We start from the raw sequence: 26,970 nt of genomic DNA on the forward strand, positions 1-26,970 counted from the left end.
GAATTGCTGTAAGTGCCAATACATTGTTAATGGCACCCCAAACACAGTCAAATTAATGGGCTGCTGAATCACATGGGGAACAAATAGGAATCGCACAGGAATGTGGACTGCATTTCTGTGTGATTCTCGTGTGAACCGGCCCCGAGACATGAGACTAGGCAATATACAGTCTAGCTTATATTTATTTGAATATATTTAAACCCTATTTAGCAAGATATTGCAAAGCACAATGATGATATATGAAGTGCAATAACCTATAGCAAGCAATCAGAAATCATCTTTGATTAATCTGCCAACAGTAAAATTTCCATGGAGGCTTTAGATATCTGATTCTAACTGACAGTTTTCTAATTATTAAAAGTACAAATGCAATTGCAGTACAATGCAAAATATTTTTTATCGTTAGCTGCAAAAATTCCCATCTCCATTGTATTAACATTTCTTTCTTCCATCCCTTGCTGTAATTTGTAACCACCACATGCCTTAGTTTTTTTTTACCAGTGTCTGAAATAAGAACTGGCTCTATTGTTCAGCCAAAACATGTAGGTCTCGAGTATTCAAAAGCCAAGTGTCTCTTTCCAGAGCATTTTCTTTTTTACTCCAATTCTTGGGGATTATTATATTCCCACCATTGATATTTATAGCTCTGTTTATGTTGGTAAGGTTATACAGTATGAATGCTTTTGCCATGCTTTTAATACATTATACGATATCATATAGACTGCAGTAACTACCACCTGGATGAAAATCGAATTTACGTTATTAATCATTTTCCCTTTTTTGCATGTATTAAAATGCATTTAAATAAATAATTTATTTTAAAAAGGACATGTTGGAATGTTATGGATGCTATGGAGCAATATAGACAGTCCTTGCTTCATATGATTTGATTACGAAGGTCCATTGAGAAAATGAATATAATCGTATAGATACATCAGGTATATTTTAAGAAAAATGATATCCAACTCCTGAATAGTTGATCTTTATCCAGTTTATAATAACAATGTTGTGGTTAGTAGAAGAAAGATAAGCGACATTGTTGGCATTGTGGTCAGAGCTGTAATACACAAAAACATAAAAAAATTTAGTTCTACTATCATTACTTAAAAAAAAGGATAGAAAAGATTTTAAAAAAATACCCTGATTGTTGTATATTTTATATTATCAATCTAGCACAATAAAAGGTTAGGTTGTATATAGGTTAGCATCTACCATATAAGAACAAAAACAACCTTCAGACATACAGTGGTTGATTTACTAATAGTACATGTATAGGCCAATTCTATTGATGTCTACATACAACACAGATTAATATGATATTTACTCTAGGTGCAACTAATTTGAAAAATGGCCTGCAGGTTTTTTTTTTTTTTTTTTTTTATAATTCTTTATTTAACCACTTTCAGACCGGACCATTTTGCTGGTAAATGACCAGAGGTCTTTTTACAATTTGGCACTGCGCTGCTTTAACTGGTAATTGCGCGGTCATGCAATGTTGTACCCAAACAAAATTTGCGTCCTTTTCTTCCCACAAATAGAGCTTTCTTTTGATGGTATTTGATTGCCTCTGCGATTTTTATTTTTTGCGATATAAATGTAAAAAGACCGCAAATTTTGAAAAAAAATGATATTTTCTACTTTTTGTTATTAGAAAAATCCAATAAACTCAATTTTAGTCATACATTTAGGCCAAAATGTATTCAGCCACATGTCTTTGGTAAAAAAAAAGTCAATAAATTGTATATTTATTGGTTTGCGCAAAAGTTGTCACATCTACAAACTAAGGTACGTTTTCTGGAATTTACGCAGCTTTTAGTTTACGACTGCCTATCTCATTTCTTGAGGTGCTAAAATGGCAGGGCAGTACAAAACCCCCCCAAATGACCCCATTTTGGAAAGTAGACCCCCTAAGGAAATTGATAAGTGGCATGTTGAGCCCATTGAATATTTTATTTTTTTGCCTCAAGCGATTGAATAATGACAATGGGACTTTTTGGGAGCCTAGCCGCGTACGGGGCCCCGAAAACCAAGCACTGCCTTCAGGCTTTCTAAGGGCGTAAATTTTTGAGTTCACTTCTCACTACCTATTGCAGTTTTGAAGGCCATAAAATGCCAAGATGGCACAAAACCCCGACAAATGACCCCATTTTAGAAAGTAGACACCCCAAGCTATTTGCTGAGAGGCATGTTGAGTCCATGGAATATTTTATATTTTGCCACAAGTTGCATGAAGATTACAAACTTTTTTTTTTTTTTTCACAAAGTTGTCACTAAATGATATATTGCTCACGCATGCCATGGGCATATGTGAAATGACACCCCAAAATAAATTCTGCTGCTTCTCCTGAGTACGGGGATACCACATATGTGGGACTTTTTGGGAGCCTAGCCGCGTACGGGGCCCCGAAAACCAAGCACCGCCTTCAGGCTTTCTAAGGGCGTTACAGTTTTGAAGGCCATAAAATGCCAAGATGGCACAACCCCCCCCCCAAATGACCCCATTTTGGAAAGTAGACACCCCTAAATTTAGGGGTACACTAGTGAGACTAGGTAATAAATGGCGGGTGCCCTGAAACTATAAAAAAATAACTAACCAACCAGCGTCACCTGTAACAGTTATATGGTGATCACTGGTGAAAGGGTTAACTAGGGGGCAATCAGGGGGCTTTATGCGGTAGTATATGGGGGTCCCTGGCGCTATAAAAAGCTGCGGCGAACCTAAATACCTACCTGCCTAACTAGCGTCACCTGTGACACTAATACAGCGATCAGAAAAACGATCGCTTATTAGGCTGGGTTCACACTGGAGCGATGCGGGAACGCCACGAATCCGCGGCGGGTTCCCGCATCGCATGCCTCCCGGCGGCAGTTCACACTGCCCTATGCGAACTGCTGGGAGTGTCAGTGAAATGTTAATGACACCCCCAGATCAGTTCGCACATCGCAGTGCGATATGCAAACTCAGATCGCATGGTGTGAACACCCATGCGATCCGATTCTGCTGCGGGCCAAAAAAAGGGTCCCGTGCGAATTTGCGGCGGGTGCGGCGGGTGCGGCGCGAATTCAGCCATACTATCTGTATGGCTGAACTCGAATCGCACAGAGATCGGATGTGATTTGCACTGCAGTGTGGTGCGAATCACATTCGTTCTCATAAACCGCTGCAATGTGAACCCAGCCTTAGTGACACTGGCGACGGGGGGTGATCACGGGGTTAAACCTTTATTGGGGGGGGTTAGGGGGGTACATTAGAACTAAAGGGGGCTAACCCTAACTGCCCTAACAGTTATTACAGTCACAAATGACACCAATGCAAAAAATAAAATAAAAAAATGACATTGGTGTCACTGTGACTGGGGGTGCAGAGGTGATTGGGGGGGTAATTTGGGGGGTGATCGGGGGGGGGGGGGTGTGAGTGTGCCTGGCATGTTCTACTGTGTAGTGTCGTGTTGGTGCAACTCACCGATCCTCTCTCCTCGGTGTCGGAACGAAAAATACCGACACGGAGGAGAGATTACATCACTTCCTCTCCTGTGTTTACATTACAGGAGAGGAAGTGATGTGACGAAGGATTTCTATTCGTCGGGAGCGATCGCGAGGGGGTGGCCATGAATGAATGGCCGCCCCCTCATCCCGGATCGCTCGCGAACGAATACCGACCGCCGCAGGCACTGGGCGGGGGCCCGATCGGGCCCCCGACCCGCGGGAAGGCAAGGACGTACATGTAAGCCCTTATGCCTGCCCGTGCCATTCTGTCGACGTACATCGGCGTGCGGCGGTCGGGAAGTGGTTAAAGTGACAGATTAAAATACAGAACCATGAATTTTCATATACTCTGAGCCCTTGTACACACGGTCGGACATTCTGACAATCAAATCCGTTGGATTTTGTCCGACGGATTTTGTCAGACGGATTTTGTTCGAAACTGTTGCATACACACGGTCAGACAAAGTTGTCCGAAAATCCGATTGTACATAACGTGATGGCGTTATTTCCTTATGACGGGACTATGTTCAGGCTAGTAGCCAATAGCTTTGGTCTAGGAATTTGATCTGAGCATGCGTGGCACTTTCTCCGTCGGAGTAGGCTACACATGATCGGAGTATGTCCAATCGGAGCATTTTGTCTGAAAATTTTACCGGCAAGTTGGAAAAGTTGGTCCGTCGGATATTCCGACGGAAACAGTCCGATGCAGACCACACACAGTCGGAATATCCGACAAAACGGTCCGATCGGACACATTCCTTCGGAATCTCCGACCGTTTGTACAAGGACTAATGCATATTTAATCCACAGATTCTCAATATGCCCTTATGTATTACACTTCAAAAACTTTTGACCACTAACAATAATACAGTATCTCACAAAAGTGAGTACACCCCGGGCCTTCACATTTTTGTAAATATTTTATTATATCTTTTCATGTGATAACACTGCAGAAATGACACTTTGCTACAATGTAAAGTAGTGAGTGTTCAGCTTGTATAACAGTGTAAATTTGCTGTCCCCTTAAAATAACTCAACACACAGCCATTAATGTTTAAACCTCTGGCAACAAAAGTTATTACACTTGCTAAGTGAAAACTTCCAAATTGGGCCCAGTTAGCCATTTTCCCTCCCTCATGTGACTCGTTAGTGTTACAAGGTCTCAGTTATGAATGGGGAGCAGGTGTGTTAAATTTGGTGTTTTCGTTCTCACTCTCTCATACTGGTCACTGGAAGTTCAACATGGCACCTCATGGCAAAGAACTCTCTGAGGATCTTAAAAAAATAATTGTTGCTCTATATAAAGAAGGCCTAGCCCACGGATATGCAATTAGCGGACCTCCATCTGTTGCAAAAATACAAGTCCCATCATGCCTCTTCCTCTGGGTGTCATGCTTGTGGCTGTCAGAGTCTTGCTATGCCTCATGGGACTTATAGTTCTGCAACAGCTTGAGGTCCGCTAATTGCATATCCCTTGCCTAGGCTATAAGAAAATTGCCAAGACCCTGAAACTAAGCTGCAGCGCAGTGGCCAAGACCATACAGCGGTTTAACAGGACAGGTTCCACTCAAAACAGGCCTTGCCGGGGTCGACCAAAAAAGAGTGCACATGCTCAGCGTCATATCCAGATGTTGTGGGAAATAGACATATGAGTGCTGCCAGCATTGCTGCAGAGATTGAAGGGGTGCGGGGTCAGCCTGTCAGTGCTCAGACCATACGCTGCATCAAATTAAATTGGTCCGCATAGCTATCATCCCAAAAGGAAGCCTCTTCTAAAGATGATGCACAAGAAAGCCTGCAAACAGTTTTCTGAAGACAAGCAGCCAAAGGACATGGATTACTGGAACCATGTCCTGTGGTCTGATGAGACCAAGATAAACTTATTTGGTTCAGATGGTGTCAAGCGTGTGTGGAGGTAACCAGGTGAGGCGTACAAAGACAAGTTTGTTTTGCCTACAGTAAAGCATGGTGGTGGGAGTGTCATGGTCAGAGGCTGCATGAATGCTGCCGGCACTAGGGAGCTACAGTTTATTGAGGAAACCATGAATGCGAACATGTACTGTCACATACTGAAGCAGAGCATGATCCCCTCCCTTCAGAGACTGGGCCACAGGGCAGTATTCCAACATCTCCAAGATGGCCACTGCCTGGCTAAAGAAGCTGAGGGTAAAGGTGATGGACTGGCCAAGCATGTCTCCAGACCTAAACCCTAATGAGCATCTGTGGGGAATCCTCAAACGAAAGTTGGAGGAGCGCAACGTCTCTAACATCCACCAGCTCTGTGATGTCATCATGGAGGAGTCGAAGAGGACTCATGTGAAGCTCCGGTGAACTCAATGTCCAAGAGGTTTAAGGCAGTGCTGGAAAATAATGATGGCCACACAAAATATTGACACTTTGGGCCCAATTTAGACATTTTTACTTAGGCGTGTACTCACTTTTGTTGCTAGCGGTTTAGACATGATATAATAAAATATTTACAAAAATGTGAGGGGTGTACTCATTTTTGTGAGATACTGTACATATCAAATATGGAATTTATTGCATTTACCCGCTACGTCTACTCAGCTCTGTGCTTTTTCAAAAAGGAGAAAGAAAAACATCAGTGCCTGACCTCACAAATGCGCTTCTGGAAGAATGGTCAAACATTCCCATAGACACACTCCTAAACCTTGTAGATTTTGAAGTGAGCTCTTTTGAAAGAACACCGGCTGGCAAGATCTGATCTCTTTTCAGTGCATCTGTTGTGAATTTTGAAAGTGCCTATAGCCACAGACATGGATGATGACATGGATGATAGCTTTGTTTAAAGTGCTTTTTTTGTATGTCGTAAATACATTAATACTTAACCGCTTAACCACTTGTGGACCGCCGTATTGCCAATGTACGTCAACACAATGGCACGGGCAGGCACAATCACGTAAATGTACGTGATTGCCTTCTAGCGGGTGGGGGGTCCGATCGGACCCCCTCCCGCTAGATACGGCGGTCCCTTTCGGTGCCGGAGCGATCGGCGATGAGGGGATGGCCGTTGGTTTCCGCCCATCCCCTCTCGATCGCTCCTGGCCAGTGACGAACTTCCTCCCCTGTGAAAATGTAAACACAGGAGGAGGAAGTGATGTCACACTCCTCGTGGCGGTCTTTTTGAACCGGACAGCGAGGAGTGAAGACCTTCAAGTAAGTGCACCAACAGTCCACTGACACATAGGTACACACAGGCACACATTTCACCCCAGTCACCCCCCGATCACCCCCCCGATCGGCCCCCCGCCCCCCCCCAGTCACAGTGTCACTAATGCAGTGTTCATTTATTTATTGATCACTACATTTAGTGTCAGTTGTGACTGTAAAAAGTGTCAGGGCAGCTAGTGTTAGGCCCCTTTAGGTCCAGGGTAGCCCCCTACCCCCCCCTAATAAAGGTTTAACCCCTTGATTGCCCTCCCAGTTAACTCTTTCACCCTCTTTTACCAGTGTCACTAAGCGATTGTTTTTCTGATCGCTGCAATAGTGTCACTGGTCCCGCTAGGAAGCTATTTTTTTTTTAGGTTCAACGCCAGGTTTTTATACCGTTAGGTACCCCGATATATAACATAATAAAGGTTTTAACCCTTTGATTGCCCCTAGAGTTAACCCTTTCACCAGCGATCGCTGCATAAGTGTCACTGGTGACGCTGGTTAGCCAGTTAGTTATTTAGTTATTTAGGTTCCCCGTCAGCTTTTTATAAAGCTTCAGGTACCCCCATATAAATACCCAATAAAGGTTTTAACCCCTGATCACCCGGCGGGTGATATAAATTTGGTTTTAGGGTCAGAAAGGGTCTGCGTCGCCCCAGGCAGTGCTAGGTTAGTGCCAGCACCGCTAACACACACGCGCAAAGCATACACCTCCCTTAGTGGTATAGTATCCGAACAGATCAATATCTGATCTGATCAGATCTATACTAGCGTGCCCAGCAATTTAGGGTTCTAAAAAAACGCATTGTTAGCGGGATCAGCCCAGATACCTGCTAGCACCTGCGTTTTGCCCCTCTGCCCAGCCCAGCCCAGCCCAGCCCACCCAAGTGCAGTATCGATCGATCACTGTCACTTACAAAACACAACACACATAACTGCAGCGTTCGCAGAGTCAGGCCTGATCCCTGCGATCGCTAACAGTTTTTTTTGGTAGCGTTTTATACAGTCGCTGACAGGCTAGGTGCTTTTTTACCTGTGAGTCTCACTACTGTACCCCTAAATTTAGAGCCCAAAATGGCAAAGCGAAGGTACACTAGTGAAGAGGCCTACACGTTTCTGAGCATGACAGATAGTGAAGAGGAAGACACTGATCTGTCAGATTCAGGCTCAGAATACGAACCTGTAGAGGACAGCGCCTCCATGTCAGATAGCTCTGACGACGAAGAAGAGGTCCCTGCTATTGTCAGGCGTACCCGACCCCGATTTTCTGATGTTGTTGAGGTGCAGGAACCGCAAGTCCCTCGTATGGAGTATAGAGCCAGTACTAGCGCCGCTCATCCTTTTGGTGAACTGGCAAGCACCAGCGGCCTAGTACACCCTGGACGTACATCCAGCACTGCAGTATCACGTGGTGACGTGGCGAGTCCCATAAGTGCAGTTCAAGCTGGCGAGGTGGCAAGCACAAGTAGTGTCCCGCTGCCACCAAGAAGAAGACAAAGACAGGCCCGTCGTACCCATAGTGCCCTTCCTGCAGAATTCGCCAATCCTGATTGGGTGCCCACCACTTCTGCAGAACCCGTACTTCCCCCATTCACTGCCCAACCCGGTATTCAGGTGGATACAGATGATTTTACGCCACTCGATTTTTATTCTCTGTATCTCACGGAAGATCTCTATAGATCTATTGTGGACCAAACCAATTTATATGCTGGTCAACGCATCGCCGCTAATCCCCAGTTGCCGTCTCTTGCCAGAGATTGGAAACCAGTTACGGTTTCCGAATTTAAGACGTTTTTGGGCCTTTCCCTCAACATGGGCACACACAAATTTATGCGGATGCGGGCTTATTGGTCCACGCATCCGGCTGACCACATGCCCGTGTTCTCTAACTCCATGTCCAGGAAACGATACGAGCAGATCTTGCGGTTCTTGCACTTCAGTGACAATGAACTTTGTCGTCCACGTGGAGACCCTGAATACGATCGGCTCTACAAAATTCGGCCCCTCATAAACCACTTCAACCAACGTTTTGCAGACTTGTTTACTCCCCAAAAAGTTGTCTGCGTTGATGAGTCCCTGGTTAAGTTTACTGGTCGCTTGTCATTCAAACAGTACATTCCCAACAAGCGTACCAGATACGGGGTCAAGCTCTATAAGTGCTGTGACAGGGCCACAGGCTATGCATGGAGCTTTATGGTTTATGAGGGTAAAGATAGTTACGTAGAGCCGGAGAACTGCCCTGATTACATAGGAAGCGCTGGCAAGATAGTGTGGAAATTGGTGTCACCCTTATTCGGAAAGGGGTACCACTTGTACGTGGACAACTATTACACCAGCGTGCCACTGTTTAGTCATTTATTTGATAATCAGATTGGAGCATGTGGCACCGTGCGACCTAATCGCCGGGGCTTTCCCCAGCGGCTTGTAGAGTCCCGTCTTAGGCTGGGGGAGAGAGCCTGCTATCGGTGTAATAATTTGCTCGCTATGAAGTGGAGGGATAATAAGAATGTTTTCGTTCTTACCTCCCTTCATGCAGACACGACGGTCCAAATTTCTACGGCGACTGGTATTGTGGAGAAACCCCTCTGTGTCCACGAATATAACAAAAATATGGGAGGGGTGGACCTCAATGACCAGATGTTGGCGCCGTATCTAACTTCCCGTAAGACCAGACGCTGGTACAAAAAAGTGTCTGCTTACTTATTTCAATTGGCTTTGCTGAATGCTTTTGTGCTATACAAAACTTCAGGCGGAACATTAACCTTTCTTTTCTTCCAAAGAGAGGTTGTCACTAGTGATGGCCGAACGGTTCGCCCGGCGGTCGTTTCGCGGCGAATTTCCGACTTTCGCCGTCCGCGGGTTCGAACGCCTTTTTCCGTCGTTCGCCCCGGCGGACTTACGTGTTTAATGTATACAAGAACTTTAACCTTTCGTGACACGTTTATCATGTGTTACAGGACAACCAATTGAGACATGACAGCTCATGGACACTTGGACATTCCCCCTAACCTATAAATACACCCGATCCGGTGGCCATTTTACATTCTTTCTTCTGTCACTGTAGGGAAAGGATCCTGTGTGGAGTAGGGACAGAGAAAACGCTAGCTATTTGGTACACAAAAGTTCTTTTCAGGACTGGTATAGGTGTTAGGTCAGCAGCCTGAGTTTCTTTTGTCAGTTTAGATAAAGGGACAGAGCGCTGTATGCTGCTATTTTAGGGACAGCTCAGCCAGATTAGTCTTTCTTCATCATCATCATCATCATCATCATTAGCTGTTACTATCAGGTCCACAAAAGAGCTGTTCCAGCTAATCGTTCCAGCCTACTCTTTTTTGCCAATTTGTATAGGGACAGGCAGGAAGCAGTGTGTCAGGCAGTGAGGATAATTTTAAAGACTTGCTGTTACTATTAGTTCCACAAAGGTTCTTTTCAGGACTGGTATCAGTGGTACGGTAATAGGCTTGTACACGTATAATATTCTTTCTTCCAAATATAGAAAGAATATTATACTTGACTGCTGCCCTTCTGCTGCAGTCTGCTAATCATTCACAACTCACTTGTTCCACAAAGCTCTTTATCAGGACTGGTAACTTGGTCTGTCTAGGGTGCTACGGTACATAGGCTTGGGTGCGGTACAGTCTGCTGTTCTGTAAGGACCGCTATCGGTCCACAATACATAGGGTTGCCGTGCACTACTGCTGACCGCTGCCCTATACTGCAGCAGTCCTTCATTGGTATAGGGACTGACGTACAGTCTGCTAATCACTAACACACAACCTGCTTGGTCCACAAAAGTTCTTATAAGGACTGGTAACTTGGTATAGGGTGCTACGGTACATAGGCCTGAGTGCGTTACAGTCTGCTGTTCTGTAAGGACCGCTATCGGTCCACAATACATAGGGTTGCCGTGCACTACTGCTGACCGCTGCCCTATACTGCAGCAGTCCTTCAGCGGTATAGGGACTGACGCACAGTCTGCTAAACACTAACACACAACCTGCTTGGTCCACAAAAGTTTTTATAAGGACTGGTAACTTGGTATAGGGTGCTACGGTACATAGGCCTGAGTGCAGTACAGTCTGCTGTTCTGTAAGGACCGCTATCGGTCCACAATACATAGGGTTGCCGTGCACTACTGCTGACCGCTGCCCTATACTGCAGCAGTCCTTCATTGGTATAGGGACTGACGTACAGTCTGCTAATCACTAACACACAACCTGCTTGGTCCACAAAAGTTCTTATAAGGACTGGTAACTTGGTATAGGGTGCTACGGTACATAGGCCTGAGTGCGTTACAGTCTGCTGTTCTGTAAGGACCGCTATCGGTCCACAATACATAGGGTTGACGTGCACCACTGCTGACCGCTGCCCTATACTGCAGCAGTCCTTCAGCGGTATAGGGACTGACGTACAGTCTGCTAAACACTAATACACAACCTGCTTGGTCCACAAAAGTTCTTATAAGGACTGGTAACTTGGTATAGGGTGCTACGGTACATAGGCTTGAGTGCGGTACAGTCTGCTGTTCTGTAAGGACCGCTATCGGTCCACAATAGATAGGGTTGACGTGCACCACTGCTGACCGCTGCCCTATACTGCAGCAGTCCTTCAGCGGTATAGGGACTGACGCACAGTCTGCTAAACACTAACACACAACCTGCTTGGTCCACAAAAGTTTTTATAAGGACTGGTAACTTGGTATAGGGTGCTACGGTACATAGGCCTGAGTGCGTTACAGTCTGCTGTTCTGTAAGGACCGCTATCGGTCCACAATACATAGGGTTGCCGTGCACTACTGCTGACCGCTGCCCTATACTGCAGCAGTCCTTCATTGGTATAGGGACTGACGTACAGTCTGCTAATCACTAACACACAACCTGCTTGGTCCACAAAAGTTCTTATAAGGACTGGTAACTTGGTATAGGGTGCTACGGTACATAGGCCTGAGTGCGTTACAGTCTGCTGTTCTGTAAGGACCGCTATCGGTCCACAATACATAGGGTTGACGTGCACCACTGCTGACCGCTGCCCTATACTGCAGCAGTCCTTCAGCGGTATAGGGACTGACGTACAGTCTGCTAAACACTAATACACAACCTGCTTGGTCCACAAAAGTTCTTATAAGGACTGGTAACTTGGTATAGGGTGCTACGGTACATAGGCTTGAGTGCGGTACAGTCTGCTGTTCTGTAAGGACCGCTATCGGTCCACAATACATAGGGTTGCCGTGCACTACTGCTGACCGCTGCCCTATACTGCAGCAGTCCTTCATTGGTATAGGGACTGACGTACAGTCTGCTAATCACTAACACACAACCTGCTTGTTCCACAAAAGTTCTTATAAGGACTGGTAACTTGGTATAGGGTGCTACGGTACATAGGCTTGAGTGCGGTACAGTCTGCTGTTCTGTAAGGACCGCTATCGGTCCACAATAGATAGGGTTGACGTGCACCACTGCTGACCGCTGCCCTATACTGCAGCAGTCCTTCAGCGGTATAGGGACTGACGTACAGTCTGCTAAACACTAATACACAACCTGCTTGGTCCACAAAAGTTCTTATAAGGACTGGTAACTTGGTATAGGGTGCTACGGTACATAGGCTTGAGTGCGGTACAGTCTGCTGTTCTGTAAGGACCGCTATCGGTCCACAATAGATAGGGTTGACGTGCACCACTGCTGACCGCTGCCCTATACTGCAGCAGTCCTTCAGCGGTATAGGGACTGACGTACAGTCTGCTAAACACTAATACACAACCTGCTTGGTCCACAAAAGTTCTTATAAGGACTGGTAACTTGGTATAGGGTGCTACGGTACATAGGCTTGAGTGCGGTACAGTCTGCTGTTCTGTAAGGACCGCTATAGGTCCACAATAGATAGGGTTGACGTGCACCACTGCTGACCGCTCACCTATACTGCAGCAGTCCTTCAGCGGTATAGGGACTAAGAGTTTTGTCACAGGGTCATTTAAAAAATGACATGCAGAGGAAGAGGCAGGCCCTTCCGCAGGGGTGGTAGGGGTAGGGCAGGAGCAACAGGCTTGAGCCAAAGTGGGAAGTTGCAGAAGGTGCGTTCAATTACTTTAAAGGATGCACCAGACTTGGTTGAGTGGCTCGCTCAGCCTTACTCTTCTGCACCCTCCTCATCCTCTCGATCTGCACCCTCTTCTTCACTCTCTGCTATGTGCACCCCCAAAGACACTACCACCAACAACACGACCACCACCACCACCACCACATACCTTCCGCTTGAGTCACTGGAATTATTTTCCGATCCATATCAAGAGGACATTTCTGATGCGCAGCCACTCTTGGTATTGGATCAGGAAGAGGAGGTAGCAACAAGCGCTACTCAGCAGTCTGACGCCAGTACCCAGATCAGCCCAAGGAGGAGGTTGGTCCCCGGTGTTGCTGCCTACTCTACTTATAGCGGTGGGGAAGGTGACGTTGATGATGACGTGTCTAGTGATGTCACGTGGGTGCCCACAAGAGAGGAAGAGGAGGGGAGTTCAGAGGGAGATATGGACCAGCAGATAGGGAGGAGAAGCAGCAATGACTTACATTGCACAGCAGGGACAAAGCAGACTGCAAATGTATCAGGAGCGAGTCATCGACCATGTACGGTCACATCTGGCGCTCCCAGGACACCGGCACATGGCTCCGCAGTGTGGGCTTTTTTTAACGTGTCCGCTGCTGACAATAGCGTTGCCATCTGCAATCTTTGCAGTCAACGCGTTAGTCGCGGTAAGCCCAATACTCACCTAGGGACGACCGCCTTAAGAAGGCACATGAGCAGCCATCACCGAGCCCAGTGGGAGCAACGGAACACACAAAGCCACACTGCAGGCTCTCACCGTCCAGCCTCGTCTTCTACTTCTCCTTCTCCTCTCTCCTCACAATTGTCCTCCACTCCACCTTCCATCACGCCAAGCTCACATTTTTCTGCAAAAAGGCAGGCTTCCGTGGGCCTAATGTTTGAGCGTAAAAAAATGATGACGCCGGATAACCCTCTTGCCCAACGGTTGGCGGCTGGCTTGTCAGAACTCATAGCCCGCCAACTACTGCCATATAAACTGGTGGACTCGGAGGCCTTTCGCAAATTTGTGGCCATTGGAACACCACAATGGAAGGTCCCAGGAAGGAAGTATTTCTCAGAGAAGGGCATCCCAGAGCTATATGGCCATGTTCAGCGGCAAGTGAATGTATCTCTGGCACACAGTGTCGGTGCCAAGATACATCTGACCACAGACACGTGGTCTAGCAAACACGGGCAGGGAAGGTATATCAGTTTTACTGCCCACTGGGTGAACCTTCTGACGGCCGTCAAGCATGTAACCCGTGGCACCCGTGTAGATTTGGTTTTACCGCCACGGATTGCATGCAGGCCTGACTCTTCTTCTCCTCCTCCTACTCCATCCTCCTCCCTCTCCTCCTCAGCTGCCTCCTCCTTTTCCGCTGCTAGCGTCTCTTCCACTGCACCGCCCAAGCTCCCCAGAACCTATTCCACATGCCAGGTGAGACGTTGCCATGCCGTGCTGCGTCTGTTGTGCCTGGAAGCAAAGAGCCACACTGGCCCGGCACTCCTTTCAGCTTTGCGTTCACAGGCAGATGAGTGGCTAACACCGCTCAATTTGACAGTTGGTAAAGTGGTGTGTGACAACGGTGCCAATCTGCTTAGCGCATTGAAACAGGGCAAAATCACGCACGTGCCGTGCATGGCACACGTCTTAAACTTGGTCGTGCAGCGATTCCTTGTCAAATACCCTGGGGTCCAGGACATCTTGCGGCAGGCAAGGAAAATCTCGGCCCATTTCAGAAGATCTTACACGGCCATGGCTCGCCTTGCTGACATTCAGCGGCGACACCATCTGCCGGTCAGACGTCTTATTTGCGATTGCCCGACGCGATGGAACTCAACCTTCTATATGCTTGATAGGCTGCTCCAGCAGAAACGTGCAGTTAACGTCTACCTGTATGAACTCTGCGAAAGAAACGGTTCTGGGGAGCTGGGTTTTTTTTCACCGCGCCAGTGGCTGCTCATGCGCGACACATGCAGACTTCTGCGGCCATTTGAGGAGATCACCAAACTGGTCAGTCGCAGCCATGGCGCCATCAGTGACATGGTACCTTATGCCTTCTTTCTGGAGCGTGCATTGCGTCGTGTCATTGATCAGGCTGTGGAGGAGCAGGAGCGGGAAGATGAGGAAGTCGCAATGCTGGATGAATTCCCAGGGGGGGCTACTCTATCTGAGACAAGTCAACAACAGGAGTCTGATGAGGAGTCAGAGGAGGATGGTGCCGGGGCGGATGAGCAGGAGCAAGAAGAGCATGCTTTAAACCTTTCTGGGATCCCTGTTGTGCGAGGATGGGGAGAGGAGAATGAAGAGGACGACATTATCCTGGATGATGAGCAGGAGCCAGGCCACCACACCGCTTCCACTTTAGTGCAAATGGGGGCCTTCATGCTCCAGTGTTTTAATAGGGACCCCCGTATAAAAAGCATGAGGGTCAAGGACCAGTACTGGGTGGCAACGTACTTAGACCCCCGGTACAAACACAAAATGGCGGAAATGTTACCGCCGTCGCAGAGGGCTGTCAGAATGCAGCACTTCCAGGCCTTGCTTCGAGAAATGCTGCATTCTGCTTTTGCGTGCGCTGGCAGAGGAGCAATTCCCACTCCCAGAGAAGGATTTGCGGGTACCAATCCAACAGCGCCTGCAAGAAGAGGCCGGTTTGAAGATGTGTTGGTGACTTCGGATATGAGGTCATTCTTTCAGCCGACCCATCGACAGGTGTCATCCGGATCCAGCATCAGGGAACGCCTAGACCGTCAGGTGTCCGACTACATTGGGTTAACGGCCGATGTGGACGCTCTGAGGAGTGATGAACCCCTAGACTACTGGGTGGGCAGGCTTGACCTCTGGCCAGAGCTTGCCCAATTTGCAATCGAACTGTTGGCTTGCCCCTCATCCAGTGTCCTGTCCGAAAGGACGTTCAGCGCAGCAGGGGGGATTGTGACCGATAAGCGTACTCGCCTAGCTCACCACAGTGTTAACTACCTCACATTTCTAAAAATGAATGAGGCATGGATCTCGGAGGAATTCAACACATGTGATCAGTAGACCATGTATATGTCTATAAACAATTTTTGGAATCAAGCACACAGACCTTCTTAATTCATTTGGCTCACTTCCCTGACCCAAAAAAGCACACCGTACTATATGCCCCTACCCTCCTCTTTGAAGAGGTTGAGCGGTGTCATATTTCTACTGGGGCTGCTTATTATGAGGGGTTCCCACCATCCCTGTGCTGTGCTGACTTCCTCCTGGGTGTTCTTATTATGAGGGGCTCCCACCATCCCTGTGCTGTGCTGACTTCCTCCTGGGGGTTCTTATTATGAGGGGATCACACCATCCCTGTGCTGTGCTGACTTCCTCCTGGGGCTGCTTACGGTGCTGCTGTCAGCGCTGTATGTCACGGAGCTGCTGTCAGCGCTGTATGTCACGGAGCTGCTGTCAGCGCTGTATGTCACGGAGCTGCTGTCAGCGCTGTATGTCACGGAGCTGCTGTCAGCGCTGTATGTCACGGAGCTGCTGTCAGCGCTGTATGTCACGGAGCTGCTGTCAGCGCTGTATGTCACGGAGCTGCTGTCAGCGCTGTATGTCACGGAGCTGCTGTCAGCGCTGTATGTCACGGAGCTGCTGTCAGCGCTGTATGTCACGGAGCTGCTGTCAGCGCTGTATGTCACGGAGCTGCTGTCAGCGCTGTATGTCACGGAGCTGCTGTCAGCGCTGTATGTCACGGTGCTGCTGTCAGCGCTGTATGTCACGGAGCTGCTGTCAGCGCTGTATGTCACGGAGCTGCTGTCAGTGCTGTATGTCACGGAGCTGCTGTCAGCGCTGTATGTCACGGAGCTGCTGTCAGCGCTGTATGTCACGGAGCTGCTGTCAGCGCTGTATGTCACGGTGCTGCTGTCAGCGCTGTATGTCACGGAGCTGCTGTCAGCGCTGTATGTCACGGAGCTGCTGTCAGCGCTGTATGTCACGGAGCTGCTGTCAGCGCTGTATGTCACGGAGCTGCTGTCAGCGCTGTATGTCACGGAGCTGCTGTCAGCGCTGTATGTCACGGTGCTGCTGTCAGCGCTGTATGTCACGGAGCTGCTGTCAGCGCTGTATGTCACGGAGCTGCTGTCAGTGCTGTATGTCACGGAGCTGCTGTCAGCGCTGTATGTCACGGAGCTGCTGTCAGCGCTGTATGTCACGGAGCTGCTGTCAGCGCTGTATGTCACGGTGCTGCTGTCAGCGCTGTATGTCACGGAGCTGCTGTCAGCGCTGTATGTCACGGAGCTGCTGTCAGCGCTGTATGTCACGGAGCTGCTGTCAGCGCTGTATGTCACGGAGCTGCTGTCAGCGCTGTATGTCACGGAGCTGCTGTCAGCGCTGTATGTCACGGTGCTGATGTCAGTGCTCTGTATTACGGTGCTGCTGTCAGTGCTCTGTATCTCCTGCACCCTCTTGTTTGCCTACCCTGGTCCCTGACCTTCCCTCTCCTCCATTGCCTTCATTAGCTCCATAGTCCTGAATTGTCAGAACAATTTCCCAAATAAAAAAAAAATGCTTGTAGTTATCGATCCCAAATTCACCTCATACATGTATTATGCTATTGTCCAGGTGGTGGGACTACGTGCTACCCCCTAATAATTACCCCGTGGCCGCAAATTCGACCTAAAGGTTTGCGAAATTCGCCTCCCATTGAAGTCAATGGAGCCCGCGGCGAACGGTCGTTTTCGCGAACGTTTGTGTCCGTTCGCGTTTCGCGTTCGCGAAACGTCCCGTCGGAAGTTCGTCCATCACTAGTTGTCACAGAGCTTCTGTTTCCAGACGGTTCTGTACCTCACCATTCCCAACCAAATGCAGTAAGCCGGCTGCATGAGAGGCATTTTTCTTATGTCCTCCCGAGTACCCCTACCCAACGAGCCCCCCAAAAAAGATGTCGTGTCTGTAGCAAGCGCGGATATAGGCGTGACACCCGTTCTTATTGTCCACGCTGTCCTGGCAATCCTGGTCTTTGTCAGGGTGAGTGTTTTGAACGCTACCACACACTAGTGAAGTATTAGCGTAGGGTACAGCATTTCACAGGCTAGGCACACTTACACAGGGTCTCCCAAGATGCCATCGCATTTTGAGAGACCCGAACCGTTACAGTTACAGTTTACAGTTCAAAAAAAAGTGTATAAAAAAAAAAAAAAAAAAAAAAGTAAAATAAAAAAAACAAAAAATATAAAATATAAAAACCAAAAATAGTTGTCGTTTTATTGTTCTCTCTCTCTCTCTCTCTCTCTCTCTTCTCTCAAATTTTTTATACTTTACTGTTTACTGTGTTATTGTTAACCATTTTTCATGTTTTCAGGTACGCCATTCAGCTGCAGCGTGGATTTATTTATCTTGACAGCAACAGCGTTTGCTCCCACGATACATAAAGCCGCGACTCCAGTGCTGTAGGAGGTGATTTCACCACCACAGTTAAAAAAGAGCATATATGCCGAAGCATGGGGGCATAAGGGGTGGAGGAGCGATTTTGCTCCTAATACCGCGTACATACGGTCAAAATTCCGACGGAGGGCTTGCCCGTGGAAAAGTTTGAACGTATGTACGCAGCATAACTTTTTGCGGGAGGATGCCCCCATGCTTCGGCATATATATATTTTAGGCACAGGTTGTGTTAAAAAATGTTTTATTTTTTACAGTTTTTTTTGGCAATTGCTTTGCAGGTATGGTATGGTAAGGTTTTACTGGGATGTTACTTTGTTTTAACGTTAACCATAATTTGCTTAGCAGGTACGCCATTCAGCTGCAGCGCGGATTTATTTATCTTGACAGCAACAGCGTTTGCTCCCACGATACATAAAGCCGTGACTCCAGTGCTGTAGGCGGTGATTTCACCACCACAGTTAAAAAAGAGCATATATGCCGAAGCATGGGGGCATAAGGGGTGGAGGAGTGATTTTGCTCCTAATGCCGCGTACATACGGTCAAAATTCCGACAGGGGGCTTGCCCATGGAAAAGTTTGAACGTATGTACGCGGCATAACTTTTTTGCGGGAGGATGCCCCCATGCTTCGGCATATATAAATGGTGCATGTATGTCCATCATTAGAAGTGGGTGGATGAAGGGAGGTATCTAATGGTGGGCATACCCACCGATCAATCTCTTTTTTTTCGTTCAGACAACATGACTCTCAGTAAATAGCTTGGGGTGTCTACTTTCCAAAATGGGGTAATTTGGGGGGGTTTTGTGCTATTTTGGCATTTTATGGCCTTTGCACCCTTAGAAATCCTGAAGGTGGTGATTGGTTTTCGGGGTGCCGTACGCGACTAGACTCCCAAAAAGTCCCACACATGTGGTATCCCCATACTCGGGAGAAGTAGCTGAATATATTTTGGGGTGCAATTCCACATATAACCATGGCATGTGTGAGCAATATATCATTTAGTGACAACTTTTTGTACATTTTTTTTTTTTTTTTTTTAGTCATTATTCAATCCCTTAGGACAAAAAAAATAAATATTCAATGGGCTCAACATACCCATCAGCAGTTTCCTTGGGGTGTCTACTTTCCAAAATGGGGTCATTTGGGGGGGTTTTGTGCCATCTTGGCATTTTATGGCCGTCAAAACTGTGATAGGTAGTGATAGGTAGTGAGGAGTAAAATAAAAAAATTATGCCCTTAGAAATCCTGATGGCGGTGCTTGGATTTTGGGGTCCCGTACGCGGCTAGGCTCCCAAAAAGTCCCACACATGTGGTATCCCTGTACTCAGGAGAAGCAGCAGAATGTATTTTGGGGTGTCATTTCACATATGCCCATAGCATGTGTGAGCAATATATCATTTAGTGACAACTTTGTGCAAAAAAAAAAAAGTTTGTAATATTCCCGCAACTTGTGGCAAAATATAAAATATTCCATGGACTCAACATGCCTCTCAGTAAATAGCTTGGGGTGTCTACTTTCCAAAATGGGGTCATTTTGGGGGGTTTTGTGCTATTTTGGCTTTTTATGGCCTTCGAAACTGTGATAGGTAGTGAGGGGTGAAATCAAAAATTTGCACCCTTAGAAATCCTGAAGGTGGTGATTGGTTTTCGGGATGCCGTGCGCGACTATACTCCCAAAAAGTCCCACACATGTGGTATCCCCGTACTCGGGAGAAGTAGCGGAATATATTTTGGGGTGCAATTCCACATATAACCATGGCATGTGTGAGCAATATATCATTTAGTGACAACTTTTTGTACATTTTTTTTTTTTTTTTTTAGTCATTATTCAATCCCTTAGGACAAAAAAAATAAATATTCAATGGGCTCAACATACCCATCAGCAGTTTCCTTGGGGTGTCTACTTTCCAAAATGGGGTCATTTGGGGGGGTTTTGTGCCATCTTGGCATTTTATGGCCGTCAAAACTGTGATAGGTAGTGATAGGTAGTGAGGAGTAAAATAAAAAAATTATGCACTTAGAAATCCTGAAGGCGGTGCTTGGATTTCGGGGTCCCGTACGCGGCTAGGCTCCCAAAAAGTCCCACACATGTGGTATCCCTCTACTCAGGAGAAGCAGCAGAATGTATTTTGGGGTGTCATTTCACATATGCCCATAGCATGTGTGAGCAATATATCATTTAGTGACAACTTTGTGCAAAAAAAAAAAGTTTGTAATATTCCCGCAACTTGTGGCAAAATATAAAATATTCCATGGACTCAACATGCCTCTCAGTAAATAGCTTGGGGTGTCTACTTTCCAAAATGGGGTCATTTTGGGGGGTTTTGTGCTATTTTGGCTTTTTATGGCCTTCGAAACTGTGATAGGTAGTGAGGGGTGAAATCAAAAATTTGCACCCTTAGAAATCCTGAAGGTGGTGATTGGTTTTCGGGATGCCGTGCGCGACTATACTCCCAAAAAGTCCCACACATGTGGTATCCCCGTACTCGGGAGAAGTAGCGGAATATATTTTGGGGTGCAATTCCACATATAACCATGGCATGTGTGAGCAATATATCATTTAGTGACAACTTCTTGTACATTTTTTTTTTTTTTTTTTTTTTTAGTCATTATTCAATCCCTTAGGACAAAAAAAATAAATATTCAATGGGCTCAACATACCCATCAGCAGTTTCCTTGGGGTGTCTACTTTCCAAAATGGGGTCATTTGGGGGGGGTTTGTACTGCCCTGCCATTTTAGCACCTCAAGAAATGAGATAGGCAGTCATAAATTAAAAGCTGTGTAAATTCCAGAAAATGTACTCTAGTTTGTAGACGCTATAACTTTTGCGCAAACCAAAAAATATACGCTTATTGACATTTTTTTTACTAAAGACATGTGGCTGAATAAATTTTGCCCTCAATGTATGACTAAAATTTAGTTTATTCGATTTTTCTTATAACAAAAAGAAGAAAATATCATTTTTTTTCAAAATTTTCGCTCTTTTTCCATTTATATCGCAAAAAATAAAAATCGCAGAGGCAATCAAATACCATCAAACGAAAGCTCTATTTGTGGGAAGAAAAGGACGCAAATTTCGTTTGGGTGCAATATTGCATGACCGCGCAATTACCAGTTAAAGCAGCGCAGTGCGAAATTGCAAAAACACCTCTGGTCCTTAAGGTAATTATTGGTCCGGAGCTGAAGTGGTTAAGGACCTCCTCCTGCACATTTACATTGGCAGAATGGCATGGCTGGGCACAAGCATGTACAGGTACGTTGCTCTTTAAGTGCCCAGCCGAGGGTCACTAGCGCTGCGGGACCAGAGGACCCAATCGCCGCTGGTGTCCCACGATCGGGTCACAGAGCTGAAGAACGAGGAGAGGTCTGTGTAAACAAACCTCTCTCTGTGCTTCCTACTGAGCCTGTCACTGATCGTCTCCCTGTTATAGGGAAAGAAGATCAGTGACATCAGATGCCAAGCCATGCCCCCCTACAGTTAAAAAAAAAAAAAAAACACACACACACACTTAACCCCTCCCCGCCCCCTAGTGGTTAACTCCTTCACTGCCAGTGCCATTTACACAGGAATCAGTGCATTTAAATAGCACTGATTGCTGTATAAATGACAATGGTCCCAAAAATGTGTCAAAAATGTCCGATGTGTCTGCCATAATGTAGCAGTCACAATAAAAATTGATGATCACCGCCATTACTAGTAAAAAAATATATATATATATTAATAAAAATGCTATAAAACTATCCCCTATTTTGTAAACGCTATAACTTTTGCGCAAACCGATCAATAATCGCTAATTGCAATTTGTTTTACCAAAAATATGTAGAATATGTATCGGTCTAAACTGAGGAAAAAAAATTTCTATTATATATTTTTGGGGGATTTTATTATAGCAAAAAGTTAAAAATATTGCATTTTTTGTGATCACATACCACCAAAAGAAATATTCTATTTGTGAGAAAAAAAAGGACGCCAATTTTGTTTGGGAGCCACATGGTACGACCGCGCAATTGTCAGTTAAAGGGACGCAGTGCCGAATCGCAAAAAGGGGCCTGGTCCTTTGGCTGCAAATTGGTCCGGGGCTTAAGTGGTTAAAGTCTGGGCAAAGGCTCATACAAGACAATGGGGCTTTTTTAGTAATCCCTGAAACATGGGCTCTTTATTTGAATACTATAAGTAATAAACTATATCTGGACCCAAGTATCGATCCAGCAATCTTCTATTTGGATACATTAAAGAATACGTACACCTTTTCACAAAAAATAATAAATGCTAATTTTTTTGCAGGTAAAAAAATTTACATTTATTATTTATGTTTTGGGAGCCTGCAGAGCATTGCACCAGCGATCAGCAGATTGCTGGAGAGGTCTCCTGCAGACCTGTCAGTGTATCTTCTTGCTCATACCTTATATGAAGAAACCAATAAATTCTGACTCGAAGACTCAATGAACTACCAAGGCGCTCACAGCACCATTTTAGTTCACTGAAAACTACAAGCCGACAGCCACAATGTCTGCTGGACCTTCTAGTTTTCCATTCACAGAGTGCTATGAATGAGTTATGTGGCCGAGTTTCAGAGCCCCGCACAGGCGCATTTTTATTTCTATTTTGACAGCTACCAGGAAGGAGAAGATCCCCCGCTAGATGTCTCAGTGGGGGAGTGGGAGGTGCGGGGGCTCCAATTATGGATGTAACATGTTATGAAAGGTGAACTTTTCCTTTAAAGCAGACCATACACGGCTTATTTTTCTCAGGATTTCTGCTGAATCAAAATCTGAACCTGAATTGGTCTTGTCAGTACCACCCTGCTGAGCAAGAGTCTATTTAAAAATTGACTGAGCCAGGAGCCAAATAATAAGCTTAAATAGGAAGTAAACCCAGAGGTAAAGCATAATGGACTACTATGCATCACATAGTAGTCCATTATGTGTCACTTACCTGACACAGGAGCCAGCGAAGTCACCACTGTCCTCTTGTGTACGGAGCCTCCATCTTCTCGTGGGTCTCGCTGCTCCGGCGCTGTCATTCGACGAAGCCGCGATAACGTCACTCCCGTGCATGCGCACGGGAGCCACCACTCGCGGCATATCGCCGTTGACAGCGGCACGCTCAGTGCCGTAGACAGCGGTGCCTGTGTTTTGGCAAATATCTCCTAAACCGTGTAGGTTTAGGAGATATTTCTTGGACCTACAGGTAAGCCTTAATTTAGGCTTACCTGTAGGTCAAAGTGGTTTGTAAGGGTTTACAACCACTTTAACAGTGAGTGCACCCTATCAGATGCAGTCATTGCTAGGGTACAACCACAGACACTGAAGATGTCTCAATACATAAGCCACTAGTGGAGATTCCTTTATCTATGCTGTGTGGATCGGGAAATCCAATGATTTCCCTCATTCAGCCATGTGGACCTACACAAGGATGGCTCCTTAAAGCTGTCCGTACTTTGCATGGAACAATATCAAACCAATTTAGCAGGGACCGGTCCAATTTCAATCCATGTGTGGCCATTGCATTTGAACAGAAGTTGACCAATCAACTTCTGTTCATCCACCCTGTCAGATACAGTAAAAGACACTTGATCAGCACTATAGGAAATGAGCTGCATGTGTGTAAATTGGCATTGAGGAAGTCTGCCCATTGTCAGAATACAATAGTGCAGTGAGGAGAATAGGATTCCTCCATCCACCTGGAATGTGCCCTCTTTTTTTACTTAACCTGCTGGTTGAATGAAAAAAAAAGATTCATGTATGGCCAATCAATTTGACATTTGCAACACATTTCGGGTGATGTGGATGTATTCAAAATCCTTTGCACCAAATTGAACAAAACCTGTGCAATATTTCAATATTCTAAAGAAGGACTTACCAGAATTAAGTGTTTTAGTAAGTTTGTAAGTGTCGGACACATGAATGTAAGCCCTGAAAAAAAAAAAAGTAACTTAAGATGTGCCTAAGAACAGATGCATTACCAAAACTTTTATGTACAATCAACTTAATACATTCATCAGCCCACAGAAACGACTTCCTTTGGTTTAGAATAGGAACATGGCTTCTGTTTGTTCACGGTAATTACTTTGCCTTTTTTATATCAGTGTTCATTTTGTGGATGAAAATGTTTTCATCATAGTTTTCATCAGCTGCATGTTTTTTTAAGGCAAAAGCTAATTTGAAAAAATTTGAATTTAGCTAATTGACAAAAACTATGAAGAAAATCAATTCCGAAATTTCGTTAACAAACAAAAACAGAATAAAAATGTGAGGGAGGGGCTTTTACCCACCTGAACTTCTGCTTTCCTCAGAGCTCCACCTGTCTGTTAAATCCCCAGCTCCCTGACTTTATTGGCAACTGGCAAGCTGTATTAGCTGAGAGATGCAGGCTCCCATCAATTATTTCCCTTTCCTATGCAGTTCCACACATTAGACTCATTCACACTATCTCTTTGGTGCCCTCTGCTGGCCTTTTCTAAATCAGCAACACCATTCCATCCACAGCCAATAATAATAGCACATTAAAGGGGTTGTAAAGTCAGAAGGGTTTTTCCCTAATACTTACCTGAGCCCATCTTGCGATGTTAAAGGAGAGGCTCGGCTGTCTGGAACTCTCCTTCCTCATTGGCTACACAGCGGTGTATTGGGTAGCACTCTCGCCTAGCTGGTTCAAATTCCAACCACAACACTACCTACCTGGAGTTTGCATGTTCTCCCTGTGCTTGTGTGGGTTTCCTCCTAGTACCCCAGGTTCCTCCCACACTCCAAAGACATGCTGGTAGGTTAACTGGCTTCTGTCTAAATTGGCCCTAGTATATGAATGTGAGTTAGGGACTTTAGATTGAAAGAAAATTCCCAGCTCAACTTGCCAGCCAGCATGCAACCAACCAAATTAACCCATGTAATAGTTTGCATTAAAAACAGGTGTTTGGTTTGCATACATTTGCAAATACATGCCTAGGTTGTAGAGGCTGTGGCAAGGCACCTCATTATTATCTGCAGTCCCAACTCTATACATTTTTTAGAACCTCCATAGTAGAAGCACATGCATTATAATGGATAGGCAGAGGGCAGGTGCACCTGGAAGGAGCCCACCCCTCCTAAAAGGCACAGGGGAGCACTGGACACCCAGCATATAGCACAATGGCAGCGAAGATGTCTAGTACGTCCCCTCACCAGTATTCCAACAGTACAAACTTATGACCACTGCCCGACCTATAACTGGCCTTCGCAGCAAGGAGTACATGGAAGGGCGATGCATGTAAAACAAAACCAAAGAAAATTTCCAGCTAAATGTTCCAGCCAGTCTGCAACCACCCAAATTAACCACTTAACAGCTTGCGTTAAAAAAACAAGGGTTTGGTTTGCACTTATTTGCAAATACATATGTAAGATGCAGAGGTCGCGATAAGGCATCCCAGTATTATCTGCAGTCTTAACTCTATACATTTTTGAGAGCCATCTCTCCTGGGTGTCCAGTGCACCCATGTGCCTTAAGCCCCATACACACTATCAGATTTTCTGCTTATTTTTTCCTGCAAATTTACCAAAGCCATGTAGTGCAAGGGCCTGCCTGATTGCATAAAACTTGAAACTCCTAAGGTTTGACCTCATATTATATGGTTTTGGTAAATCTGAAGGAAAAAATCAGCAGAAAATCTGATAGTGTGTATGAGGCTTAAGGAGTGCTGGGTTCCTTCCAGGCTCACCTGCCCTCTGCCAATCCATTAAAATGCATGTGCTTCTACTATGGAGGCTCTCAATAATCAAGTGAAATTACTTTATGAAATAGAACTAAATTAAAATTTGACGTAAAAATTAACACTGATTTATATCTACTTTGGGATTATTGGTTATTTCCCTCAGCAGTTCTGACCAGTATGTTTAACCACTTCCCGACTGCCTACCGTAGATGTTCTGTGAATTGTTGGCTGTATGTAATTTTGTGCAATAGACACTGGGGGCGCATGCATGATGATTGGACAGAAGTGGAGGTAATCAGCGTGTTCGTCGGACTCGATGTCTGCTGGCCACCCACGATCGCTCCCTAGAGAAGCAGAATGACGAAGTGCCTACGTAACCAAGGAAGATTGCCATTCTGACAGGGGAGGTTGTAGATATCTTGTGTTCCTGCTAGACATGTGTGATTCGTTTTGTATGAATAGAAAATTTGTATGAATTTCGGGAAATTCGTACATTTGTACGAATCCGAAATAAAACATTTTATGCATACTAATTCCGTACGAAATTTCATTTACGAATTTTGGATCCAAATTCATAACGAAAATTCGTAATAGTTACGAAAAATTAATGAACCTAAAAGTTAAAACCTAGGAAGTCCGCACAGGGATGGTGGGAAGCCTATGGGGAATTTCTATGCTTACACATTTTATACAAGATACAAAATTTCGTTAATCAATTTTGGAATTTCGGATCCAAATTAACTGAATTGTGGCTGGTGTTCTGTTCACCAGAGGAAGTCAGCACAGCACAGGGATGGTGGGAACCCCTCATAATGGGCACAGCGGGTGTACACTCACACCCGGGAACTCAGCACAGGGATTCGTTATTGTGAGGGGACCCCTCACAATGATAAATTCATCATAACGAACATTCGTAATTGTTACAAAAAGTTAACAAACCTAAAAGTTAAAAACCCAGGAAGTCAGCACAGCACAGGGGTGGTGGGAACCCCTCATAATGATAAATTCATCATAAGGAACTTTCGTTATTTTTACAAAAAGTTTATGAATCTAAAGAAAATTTGTATTTCGTACAAATCCGAATTGAATTTCGTACACGAATTACAAAATACAATTTTTTTTGTACCAAAC

At 45.6% G+C, this 26,970-nt stretch overlaps 1 protein-coding gene across 1 annotated transcript in view; it reads right to left on the bottom strand.

Moving 5' to 3' along the window:
- Positions 1-795: 795 nt before the first annotated feature.
- The window catches only part of LOC143934467 (uncharacterized), a 43,262-nt gene continuing 17,087 nt past the window's right edge, over positions 796-26,970 (bottom strand). Inside the window, exons 3-4 of the mRNA XM_077458118.1 lie at positions 24,015-24,067; positions 796-1,057 (exon numbers count right to left, since the gene is read on the bottom strand). Coding sequence (XP_077314244.1) covers positions 993-1,057; positions 24,015-24,067 — 118 coding nt within the window. The 3' untranslated portion in view covers positions 796-992. The remainder of the gene's footprint in view (positions 1,058-24,014; positions 24,068-26,970) is intronic.

Source organism: Lithobates pipiens, unplaced genomic scaffold (genome assembly GCF_037356315.1).
Source record: "Lithobates pipiens isolate NorthernLeopardFrog02 unplaced genomic scaffold, aLitPip1_a1.2 Scaffold_27, whole genome shotgun sequence".
Lineage (NCBI taxonomy): Eukaryota > Metazoa > Chordata > Amphibia > Anura > Ranidae > Lithobates > Lithobates pipiens.